This window comes from Caretta caretta, chromosome 7 (assembly GCF_965140235.1).
Source record: "Caretta caretta isolate rCarCar2 chromosome 7, rCarCar1.hap1, whole genome shotgun sequence".
NCBI lineage: Eukaryota > Metazoa > Chordata > Testudines > Cheloniidae > Caretta > Caretta caretta.
Genome location: NC_134212.1, coordinates 32861215 through 32873863, shown reverse-complemented (window position 1 = coordinate 32873863; position 12649 = coordinate 32861215). Strand labels below are relative to the sequence as shown.

General features: G+C 52.4%; 1 protein-coding gene across 1 annotated transcript in view; it reads left to right on the top strand.

Moving 5' to 3' along the window:
* Positions 1-12444, top strand: part of FRMD8 (FERM domain containing 8) — a 51512-nt gene extending 39068 nt beyond the window's left edge. Inside the window, exon 11 of the mRNA XM_048858405.2 lies at positions 12327-12444. Coding sequence (XP_048714362.2) covers positions 12327-12355 — 29 coding nt within the window. The 3' untranslated portion in view covers positions 12356-12444. The remainder of the gene's footprint in view (positions 1-12326) is intronic.
* The last annotated feature ends 205 nt before the right edge of the window (positions 12445-12649 follow it).

Below are 12649 nucleotides of genomic sequence, written 5' to 3'. Positions count from 1 at the left end.
TCTCCCTGGCACCACTCTCATTCCCCAGCTGCCCTCAAGAAACAGACCAAGGGGAAATCCCCCCAGCAGGTTGCTACAGCTACTGCACCCATGGAAGGGGACGGACAGGGGACTGGCCTATGGCTGGCAGACCCTCGGGCCGCGCAGAGCCATCGCAGGTCCCTGTCTCTCCTGGAAGCCCTGCTCTCCTGGACTCACCACGGCTGCATGTGGGGGAAGTTATGATGCCTTCCACCCTGGACACTTTTGAAGCCACTAGGGGGCTCATCGAAATGACGGCACGTAAGCCTCCCATATGAGGGATAAGCCTCCACTCCTTGGGAGCATGGCATGGTCTAGAGGCAAGCCTGCCATGTTGGGTCCGTCTGCCCCCTGACCTGGATTGCCGCGCCGCTCTGAGTCCCAGCACCGTGCCTATGCCCCGCGCCAGTCTGACTCGCGGCACCAATCCGACTGGCGGCACTGGTCCCATAGTCCCGACCCTTGGAGCCGCTCCCGTTCAAGGTAGTCGTTGGCAGATAAGTCATGGTCCCGCTCGAGGTCCAGGTCCCGCTCTGTGACCTCACAGCACTGTTCTAAGCACCAACCTCAGCGTGCATGCCATTCAAAAGGCAAGGGAGCCTAAGGCAAGACATTTTGGTGCCCCAATGGCAGTTCTGGACTCCTTGGGCATACCATCAGGCCCAGGGCACCCCACCAGGTATTCCACTGCACCCCCCCCCCCGGTCCTCCTGTTCGGGATCTCACCTCCCAGAGGCAACTCTCAGCTGCCCACCCAAGTATCCTCCGCAAAACCTGGACCCAGCACCATGTTGGCTTGCCAAGGCTACACCCAGTGCCCGTGACGACCCGGTCCCTACAGATCAAGGGGCCACCACAGAACTGGTCCTACCAGTTAGTTCCTCCTCACCATCCCCTGATGAGGCAGTGGCAGGCACCTCAGCATCTGGGCCACCTCCCATGGATTACAGGGCCCTGCAGGAACTCCTCCGACAAGTAGCCCTGAATATGAATCTTCAGGTGAAGGAAGAGGTAGAACGGGAGGACCCAATGGTGGACACCTTGGCACCAGAGGGCCACTCTAGGGTAGCCTTACCCATTAGAAAAACTATCCGATCCAATGCCAAAACCATTTGGCAAACACCTGCCTCCATCCCCCCAACGGCCAAGGGGGCCGAACGTAAATACTTTGTTCCCACTAAGGGTTACGAGTATCTCTTCACCCATCCTCTCCCATGCTCTCTCGTGGTGGAGGCGGTGAATGAAAAAGAGAGGCAAGGTCAGCAGGCTCCCGCACCCAAATCAAGGGAGGCTAAACGGCTTGACTTGTTTGGAAGGAAAATTTATTCCACAGGGGGTCTCTCTCTCTCTCAGGATCACATACCAGCTTGTGGTCCTGAGTAGATACAACTACAACTCATGGTCCTCGATCCTAAAATTGAAGGAGCGCCTCCCCTCTGAGTCGCAAGCGGAGTTGGGGACCATTGCGGAAGAGGGTAAAGCTGTTGCCCGGACTTCTCTCCAGGGCTCCCTCGATGCCGCAGACTCTATGGCACGTACTCTGGCGTCCGGGATTGCGATGAGGCGCAGTGCTTGGCTCCAGTCCTCTGGTCTTCCCCCGGAGGTCCAGCAGACCCTGCAGGACCTTCCCTTTGATGGCCAGGGCCTATTTGCCGAGCGAACGAACTCCAGGCTGCATAGCCTAAAGGACTCCCGGAACACAATAAAGTCCCTCGGCATGCAAGCTCCGGCGACCCAAAGGAAGCCCTTTGAACCACAAGCCGCTCAGCAGCGGTCTTTTCCTCCTAGGATCAGACAGGACTTCTCTCGTAGGAAAAGTAGATACAATGATGCAAGCCATCATGTCCTCCATCTGAGCAGGGCCAAGAGCAATCCAAACCCCCTTCGGGCCCTAAGCACCCCTTTTGAAGGTGCGCACCTTCAGGCTATTAAGTGAACACGTTGCCATGTAGCCAAGACTTCACAGTACCACAAGATGCTGCAATCCAGATCAGGTCCCTGTGGTTGGAGTGCTTGCTGCTATAAGAGTGCTGTACCAGGACACGGCCTTCCTCAAACACTGCACTGCTGTCCACAACCTGGTTGCCTCCCCTCCTTTCCTGAACTGTCTATCCCGCTTCTACCGTGCATGGTCTCTTTCTTTATTACATCAGACCGATGGGTGCTCCGCACGGAAGAGGCAGGATAGTCTATTCAATTCTGCTCTTCCCCACCCTCCCATCCCCCTTGCCCATCCCTCTTTAGGGACCCTTCTCACGAACAACGTCTCATCCAGGAGCTCCAGGTTCTTCTCGCCCTAGGAGCGGTGGAGAAGGTCCCTCAGGAACTCAAAAGCAAAGATTTCTACTCCCGATACTTCCTCGTCCCCAAAGTGAAGCAGGGCCTCAGGCCCATTCTGGACCTGCGGGAATGCAACAAGTTCATACTCAGCGTGAAGTTCTACATGGTCTCCCTAAGCACAATCATCCCTTCCCTGGACCCGAGAGACTGGTACGCCGCCCATGATATGAAGGACACTTATTTTCACATATCTGTCACCCTGACTCACAGACAGTTCCTCCATTTCATGGTGAACAATGTGCATTACCAGTTCACGGCCCTCCCGTCTGGGCTTTGCACAGCACCTCATGTCTTCACCAAGTGCATGGCGGTTGTAGCAGCCTTTCGCCGCCACGACCGCATGCATATTTACCCTTACCTGGACGACTGGCTACTCCGGGGCCGCTCCCGTCAGCAGGTGGAATCGCAGGTGCAGCTAGTCAGAGACACATTCAACTGATTAGATATCATACTCAATGTCAGCAAATCAGTGCTCACCCCAGCTCAAAGGATAGAGTTCATTGGAGCCATTCTGGATGTGACTCAAGTGAGAGCATTCCTGCCAGAGACCTGTCACCTAGCCCTCTCGCAGATAATCAGCAACCTTTGCAGCTTTCCTACCACCACGGCAAGGCAATGTCTCAGGCTGATAGGTCATATGGCATCCTGCACATACGTGGTTCAACACGCCAGGCTGTGACTCAGACCCTTGGAACCACGGCTCACATCTGTGTATCGCCCGCGTCACGACAGTCTGGACGCAGTGCTGACCATCCCTCGGAACACCCTCGATTCCCTATGGCGGTGGCTGAATCCCCACGCGGTAAGCGCCTGGGTTCCTTTTCGCTCACCCCAGCCCATCTTGACCTTAGTCACAAACGCGTCTGCGCTGGGCTGTGGAGCACATCTGGGAAGCCGGACAACTCCGGGCCCGTGGCAAGTAGTGCAGCTGGTTTTACATATCAATGTCCAAGAACTCCGGGCGTCCAAGATCCACCTCGCCTGCTCAGCTTTTCTGACGCACTTGCAGGGCCACTACGTAGAGGTGTTGACGGACAACACAACAGCTGTGTTTTTATATAAACAAGCAAGGCGGAGCCCGCTCATCTCTTCTCTGTCAGGAAGCCCTCCTACTATGGGACTCTTGCTTAGCCCACTCATCCTTCTCCAGGCTTCATACCTGCTGGGCATTCAGAATGTGCTGGCAGACAGTCTGAGTAGACGTTTCCACACACACGAGTGGTCGACTTGCCCGGACATCATCCACTCCATCTTCTGCAGTTGGGGGTTTCCCCACATAGAACTGTTCGCCACACGGGCCAACAGAAAGTGCCCAAGCTTTTGCTCCTTCAGGAGCCACAGCCCGTGCTTGGTTGCAGATGCGTTCAGGATTCCATGATCTGGGCGGCTGCTATACGCCTTCCCACTGATCCACAAAGTGCTTCTCAAAGTCCGCAGGGACAAGGCAGATGTCATTTTCATGGCCCCAGCCTGGCCTCGCCAGTGCTGGTACCCCACACTTGTCGGTCCAGCCACTGATATGGCTACCTCTCATTCCCGACCTCATTACACACGACCACGGTCACCTCCTTCACCCAGACCTTCAGTCTCTCCACCTCATGGCCTGGAGAATCCGTGGCTGAATCAGGCAGAGCTCGCCTATTCGGATCCGGTGAGGCAGGTACTTCTGGAAAGCTGCAAGCCGTGTACTAGGGCCACATACAGGGCGAAATGGAAGAGGTTCTCCAGCTGGTGCGCCCAAAGGCAGGTGCTCCTGCTCCAGGCTCCCATTCTTTGTATCCTGGACTATCTCTTCTGTACCTAAAGGACCAGCATCTGGCGTTTGGTTCCCTCAAGCTCCACGTCATGGCTATCTCAGCCTTTCACCCAAGCGATTTTGAGCGTTCGGTGTTTGCTTACCCCATCGTGGCACATTTCCTGAAAGGCCTGGAGAAGATACATCCCCTGATGAAGCCACTCATCCCGGCCTGGGACCTTAACCTAGTCCTCTCCCAGCTCATGAGCCTTTAGCTTCTTGTTCACTCCTCTACCTCTCTTGGAAAGTAGCTTTTCTGGTGGCTATCACCTCAGCATGACGAGTGTCTGAGCTGTGGCCCCTCACCTCTGAGCTCCCATACACAATTTTTCATAAAGACAAGGTACAACTTAGGCCTCATCCAGCTTTCCTTACCAAGGTGGTGTCCTGCTTCCATATTAGCCAGGACATCTTCCTGCCAGTTTTTTATCCAAAGCCACACAACAGCCCTCAAGAACAACAGTTGCATTTGCTGGATGTTAGGCGAGCGCTCGCTTTCTATATCGAGTGCACAAAGCTGTTCTGAAAGACGACCCAGTTGTTTGTTGCTATAGCAGATCCGATGAAAGGATTGCCAGTCTCTTCCCAGTGGATCTCCTCCTGGATCACAGCTTGTTTCCGCACCTGTTATGACTTGGTGAAGGTTCCTCCGCCTGCCATCACAGCTCAGTCCACGAGGGCACAGGCCTCGTCAGCAGCCTTTCTAGCCCAAGTACCTCTCCAGGAAATCTGCAGGGCTGCAACGTAGTCTTCTGTGCACACCTTCACGTTGCATTACGCCATCGTCCACCATTCTAGGAATGATGCGGCCTTCAGCAGAACAGTACACCTCTACCCCGATATAACGTGGTCCTCGGGAGCCAAAAATCTTACCGCATTATAGGTGAAACCACGTTATATCGAACTTGCTTTGGCCTCGAGCATTTCCGCTATTAATAGTCACTTCCCGCCCCCTAACTGACCCCTCAGAACCCCTGACCCATTCAACCCCCCCGCTCCTTGTCCCCTGACTTACCCCCTCCACAGATCCCCCACCCCTAACCACCCCTCCCAAGACCCCACCCTCTATCTAAGCCCCCTGCTCCTGGTCCCCTGACTGCCCCCTCCAGAGACCTCCCCATCCCTAATCACCCCCAGGACTCCACCCCTGCCCCCTGACAGGCCCCCCGGGACTCCCACGCCCTATCCAACGCCCCTGTTCCCCGTCCCCTGACCGCCCCGCCCCCAGAACCTCCGAACCATCCAACCCCCGGGCCCGGCACCCTTAACACGCCGCTCAGTGTTGGAGCCAGACACGCTGGCGCACTGATCCGCTGGTATGCACAGCCCCGCCCCCCAGAGCGCTGCTTTACCGCGTTATATCCGAATTCGTGTTATATCAGGTTGCGTTATATCAGGGTAGAGGTGTACTTCAGTTGGCAATACCTTGACTCCAACCTCACCTCCTAGGTAAGGCTTGGAAGTCACCTAACTGGAGTTGATATGAGCAAGCACTTGAAGAAAAACCGGTTAGTCACCTTTTGTAACAGTTGTTCTTTGAGATGAGTTGCTCAGATCTATTCCATCCCCCCCGCCTTCTCCTCTGTCGGAGTAGCCAGCAAGAAGGAACTGAAAGGGAGGTCGGGCTGGCAGGGTGGTATATAGAGCACTGGATCGCGCCACTCCAGGGGGTTCCACAGCCGGTCCGACGGGCAGCTGCTCGGGAAACGTTTCCGCACACGGCGCGTGTGCACACCTAACTGGAATAGACATGAGCAGCACATCTCGAAGCACAACAGCTACAGAAGGTGAGTATCTGATTTTTGTTGCTGTCAGAACAGCTCTTCACGGTGTGGCACCTGGCATCACGGGGGGAGGCCCAGGCTCAGTTACGGTGGGGTCTGTGCAGCGCCCAGTGCGACAGGGACCCTAATCTTGGTTGGAGTCCATGCAGTATCACTGGGCCCCCCCACCCAGACCCAAGTGGGGCCTCTGTACTGCCATAAGCTAGAAAATTTTTAATAACTCAGGCCGAGACTTTTTTTAAAAAATGACTTAATGATTTGGGGACTTCAACCTGACACATTTTAAAAGGGGCTGGTTTTTAGTGGGTGGGTGGCCCATTTTTTGCTGCCTCAATTCGGGTGCCCAGTCAATACAGATATTGAAAATCTTGTCTGCAAGTAAAATCTCTTGCTGGAAATCCAAGCCAGACAACACAAACGAGAAATAAGGCATACATTTAACAGTGCAGGTGACTGACCATTGGAATGAACAGCCAAAGGAAGTGGAGGATTCTCCAGCTCATTTCAAGACTTGGATGCCTTTCCAGAAGTTATTCTAGTCAGTTACAAGTTATTGGGCTCAACACACCAGTAATGGGGTGAAATTCTCAGGTCTGTGTTATACAGGAGGTCAGGCTGGATAATCCAACACTCTTCTGGCCTTGACCTCGATGAAGAATTCTTCGCTGCATTGAAAATCTAAGCTCAGAGACTTGAGGCAGGAAGGGTCCATTGGGCTTTTAGTCGAGCAACCTAGTTCTCTGCTTGTGAAACTTCTCTGCAGAATGAAGGAACTGAAAAAACACCTTGCAGAGACAAATCCTGCCACGAGGTGGTGCAAATGGACCGTGTCCCATGCCTGTTTGTTTTTCCACCCATAGGGCTGTTTCTGTTCCTTTGTTCAGAAGCAAAGCTTGCTAGGCCCCCGATGCCTTGAAGGCCCATGGGGACAGTGCTGCTTCTGTCGGTTGTGCTGTAACATTTTCAGAGCACTCAAAATGTGTCATTAAAAAAATTGGGCTGGACAGCAGCAGCCAGTGCTAAGGCCCCATGGAAAGGGGCAGAAACAGCTGGATACAACAAAAACTGCTGTCTGGAACGCACACGTAGTTCTGCCTTTGCCTTGTGCAAACTAAAGGGGGTCTAGGGTGGAGGATGTCTTCCTAGGGTCCTGTCCCAGGCCTTGGATGCAGTATCTTGTGGCATTTAAATGCTTGTCAGCTGGTATTTGTATCTACGCCATCTGTCTGTGGCTCTTACATCCCCCGCCGCAACCCCACCTCCACCACAGATCTGAGTGCCTCACACTCTGTCGATAGAACAGGAGGACTTGTGGCACCTTAGAGACTAACAAATTTATTAGAGCATAAACTTTCGTGGGCTACAGCCCACTTCATCGGATGCATAGAATGGAACATATAGTAAGATGGTAGACAGATAGATACAGATATATACAGAGAATCATGAAAAGGTGGGAGTTGCCATACAAACTCTAAGAGGCTAATTAATTAAGATGAGCTATTATCAGCAGGAGAAAAAAACTTTTGTAGTGATAATCAAGATGGCCCATTTAGACAGTTGACAAGAAGGTGTGAGGATTCTTAACATGGGGAAATAGATTCAATATGTGTAATGACCCAGGCACTCCCAGTCTCTATTCAAACCCAAGTTAATGGTATCTAGTTTGCATATTAATTCAAGCTTAGCAGTTTCTCGTTGGAGTCTGTTTTTGAAGCTTTTCTGTTGCAAAATTGTCACCTTTAAGTCTGTTACTGAGCGGCCAGAGAGATTGAAGTGTTCTACCGGTTTTTGAATGTTATGATTCCTGATGTCAGATTTGTGTCCATTTATTCTTTTGCGAAGAGACTGTCCGGGTTGGCCAATGCACATGGCAGAGGGACATTGCTGGCACATATCACATTGGTAGATGTGCAGGTGAACGAGCCCCTGATGGCGTGGCTAATGTGATTAGGTCCTATGATTGTGTCACTTGAATAAATATGTGGCCAGAGTTGGCATCAGGCTTTGTTGCAAGGATAGGTTCCTGGGTTAGTGTTTTTTTTGTGTGGTGTGTTCCTCTGAAACCTGTTTTTGTGTGGTGTGTGGTTGCTGGAGAATATTTGCTTCAGGTTGGGGGGCTGTCTGAAAGCGAGGATTGGTCTGTCTCCCAAGATCTGTGAGAGTGAGGGATCATTTTTCAAGATAGGTTGTAGATCTCTGATGATGTGCTGGAGAGGTTTTAGTTGGGGGCTGAACGTGACGGCTAGTGGCGTTCTGTTGTTTTCTTTGTTGGGCCTGTCCTGTAGTAGGTGACTTCTGGGTACTCTTCTGGCTCTGTCAATCTGTTTTTTCACTTCAGCAGGTGGGTATTGTAGTTTTAAGAATGCTTGATAGATATCTTGTAGGTGTTTGTCTCTGTCTGAGGGATTGGAGCAAATGCGGTTGTATCTTAGAGCTTGGCTGTAGACAATGGATCGTGTGGTGTGTCCTGGATGGAAGCTGGAGGCATGTAGGTAAGTATAGCGGTCAGTAGGTTTCCTCCTGTGAGGGAGGGCAGTGCTGTTACACTGTGACACAGAGAAGCTTTGTCTACATTGGAACTGGAAGGTGTAAAGTCCAGCTGAAGGAGACCTGCTACCACTGGCTAAGTGGGGTGAGCTGCAGGAGGGGCCAGTGTCTCAGGTGGGTACATACTTGAGATGGCCAGCTCCTGGCACTGCAGCTATACCCTGTTTTAGCCTGCTAGCTAGATGAGAGCAAGTATGGGTATGTCTCCTTGAACTGTAGACATGTCCTTGGTGACTTTCCCAAGGTCATGCAGGAAGTCTGATGGTGTTGGGACTTGAACCTAGGTCTCCCAAGTCCACAACTAGTGCCCCGTCGCTGGGCCAGTGCTACTCCAGTATGACTTCCCTGTGGGGGACCCATTGACTTGGAATAAAAGTGGCTTCTTTGATTTAGCTAAAACCCCGTCCCAAATGCCATAAATGAAACCAAAAAAAGACCTCTTCTACTGGAACAACAATGTCCACCTGGGAGAAGAAGTTGTGCCTGTTTAAATAGATGGGCTTAAATTTACACCTCAGGCTATTAAGTGAAAACGTTGCATGTAGACAAGACTTCACGGTAGTAAAAGATGCTGCAGTCAGGGTCAGGTCCCTGTGGTTGGGGTGCTTGCTGCTGTAAGAGTGTTGTATCAGGACACGGCCTTCCTCAAACACTGCAGTACTGCTGAATCCATAGTGCAGAGAACATGGCATCTAGGCATTGCTTGTTGCGGAGCATTTACTGAGCCACTTTGCTCTTTGTGAGAGCTCCTAGGACCCACTCCTTTCCAGAGCCACAGTTCTGTGCCTTGATCATAGCTCTTTCTACCTCATATATATCTATAGCCTTGTAAAGCTCAGCAAATCTATTTCAGTTTCTCTCTCATGAAATGGACACTGCTGTCCCAGGAAGTGTGCCCATAAAACCCCTCTCTAAATAGTGTGGCCAGGCCCAAGCATTCCAAAATCATGAGACTGGCTTAAAAAAAAAAATCACGAGGCTTTTTTAATTAGCAGTGTTGGGTCTAGTCACTTTGCCTGCTGGGTTTGGAGGCCTTAGGGGTCACATCTCCAAGCTAACGAAGGCTGCTAAGCAAAACCCAAATCCAAATGGAGGTGGGGAGCGCTGGCTCAGCTGCTGCAAGGGGCTGGTCTTGTTCTGATGATGCAGTTGCAAGCTGTGCCCGGATTTTAGCAGTGTAAACGTTTGTATTTTTCCACACGATCTCCCTTGCCTGTTTTGCAGCTCTGTGCTGGTCACAAGACAGGCTTCAGATAGACTCACCCCATGCTCTCCTAAGCTCTTTAGGGACAGGGACCATTGTTGTTTGTACAGCACTTAGCACAGCGGGGTCCTTGGCTGGGGCTCAAAGGTGCTACCAGCCAATAATAGTATCTCCATTATTCTCTTAGCTGTGAAGTTAAACAGGACGTGAACCATATCCAGTCCTCGGAGACTACTAGCATGAGCTGGGTGAAGCCTTGTTGTGGTTGAGTTAAAACCTCACTGAGATTGATTGGTCTGCAGTCACCCTTCATGTAACATGCTGAAGGATAAGCCCCCGCCTAAGACAAAAAGAGTTGGTGAACATGCCAAGGAGCTTTTGCTGATTACTGTTTAGGGTGGGGGGTGGCAGAATAGGCAAAAAACCTGGGAGAGACTAAGAGTCAGGGACTGTGGCTGATCCTGGAAGAAACCCCACCATTATGGAGAGGTTTGGGGGTCAGGGGAGTAGGCTGAAAAGCGGGCTCTTGGTGCAATGAGCAAAGGGAGCTGTTTCCTGCTATATGATCGAATTGGCCCTGCCAACACTGGTTCTCCACTTGTGGGGTAACTCCCTTCCCTTCATGTGTTGTTATATAATGTCTGCATTTGTAATTTTCACTCCATACATCTGAAGAAGTGGGGTTTTTTTTACCCACGAAAGCTTATGCCCAAATAAATCTGTTAGTCTTTAAGGTGCCACCAGACTCCTTGTTGCTTCCCTATTCCAGGACTCAGGCCTTTGTCTGTTCTTAGCAAACAAAACAGCAAAGACCATACAGATCACCACATTTCTGCTCCCATCTGGAATGCCCCCGGGGCCCTGAAATTTGACTAGCTATTCAGGTTGAAAAGAGGCAACACTATTCAGAAACTGAGACCCGTGTGCTAACAATAGCATTTGTCTATTCTGCAGCTGCCCAAAGAAGCATTAAGTCATTCCTAGCATGCATTTTGTCTCTAGCTGAGCAATGAATGTCAGGGCAGCAGTGGAAAATTCCTTCCGCTTGTTCCTGCCTTTGCTGGAAAGAGCCAGATTTGGGTGTTGCCTCTGCTGTTGCAGAACTCAGGCACTGTAGAAAAAATGCTTTGGGAACTGAGATTGCTGTGCTTTGGGAAGTGGTGGGGGAGCCCACAGGGTGGTTCTGTGTGTGGAGGAAGTAGGGTGACTGGACGTTCTGTTATTGTTTGGACCATCCTGATATTAGGGGCTTTGTCTTACATAGCCAACTATACGCCTCTCTGCCCCCGAAAAAACGTGTCCCAATTTTTCAGACTTGCTATCTGGTCACCCTAGGAGGGAGGCTGGGGGGGAAGGTGTGTTTGTTTGGGGCGGGGGGGGGGAGTGCCTTGCGGTGGGGGGGTTGCAAAGAGAGTGAAGTGGAGAAGAGTTTTGGGGGGGATGGGTGGAGTGCATTGGCTCCAAGAGGGCAGATGGGTTTTGTGTGTGTAGATGGGGTCATTGTGGTATGCAGTCTGATGCATCAGGAGTTTACAGAGGGTGCTGTGTATGAGGTGGCAAGATGTGGTGTGTTGTGATGGGGGCTGTGTGAGAGGTGGCGGGGTTGTTGCAGGGTGTTATGCACAGAGAGACTTGTGCTGTGTGTGAGGCGGTGGGGTTGTTGTGGTTCCTAGTTTACGGAGGTTGTGCTATGTGAGGTTGCAGGGTTCTTGTGGCATGTTGTGTACAGGGGTGTTCTATGTGAGCAGCAGGGTTGTTGTGTGTGAGGCGGCGCGGCAGGATCATTGTGTGCAGGGGGGTTGTGCTGCGTGTAAGGCAACAGGCTCTTGTGGTGCATTGTATACAGAGTAGTTTGTACCATGTGAGGCGCCAGAGGCATTGTGGTGTGTTGCGGAGGAGGTGTCATTCTGTGTGAGGCGGCAGGGGCATTGTTTTATGTTCGGGCATCACTGTGTGTGAGGCAGCAAAGTTGTTGTGGTGCATTGTGTACAGGCGCCGTGCTGTGTCAGGCAGGGGTGGTTGTGGTGTGTTGTGTACAGTGGCTGTGCTGTGTGGCGGGGGTGGTTGTGGTGCGTTGTGTTCGGGGGTTGGTTGCCCAAGGCTGGCTCCCACCCACCTATCCTAACCACAGACTGTGACTGCACTCAGCTCTCGGTCCCTTCCCCTCCCCCAGTCACGTCCTGCACGGGTGGCTCCCTCCTCCTCTGCAGTGATGCGACTTCATGCGCAGATATCCCTCCGCCCCGGCCCTGCCCCCCCTCCCCGCTGTAAACACAAACCATTAAAGGTTAAACACCAACATGCACCTCGCCCTCCCCATCAAGGGCTGGGTGCTCCCCTTGCCCTGCCAGAGCCTGGGATGGTACCTGGCCCCAAAACCAAAATTACCCCCCCACATACATTCCTGGCTGGGGCAATATTTACCAACACCCCCTCTCACTCTGCCAGGGGCTGGGATAATATTCCCCCCCACACACACACACACACCCCAATTACCTCCCCTGCCCCCAGTCCTGGGAGGGATTTGTCTTTACCTCCCCTGCGGGAAGTAGGGCGCGGGGTGGGGGGAGGCTGGGACAAATATCCCGCCCCCCGTCTCTCTCATGATAGGGTTTATTTTGTATCCCCTAATTAGGGCAACTGGGACAACAGATGTGGGGATGAAGCTCCGTTTGCCCACCACGGCCCCAGCCAGGCTGGCCCCACGCCAGCTGAGACCCGCCCTGCTCCTCCACAGACTCCTTGTGATCCTAGGTGAGTCAGTTAGCCCAGTTGTTCTCAATCAGGGGTCCAGGGGCCTTGAACATGTTTCAGGGGGCCCCCCAAGCAGGGCCAGTGTTAGACTCACTGGGGCCCAGGGCAGAAAGCTGAAGCCCCACCACCTGGGGCTGAAGCCAAAGCCTGAGCACCTTAGTTGCATGGGGCCCCAGGCAATTGCCCTGCTTTCTACCCCTTAAC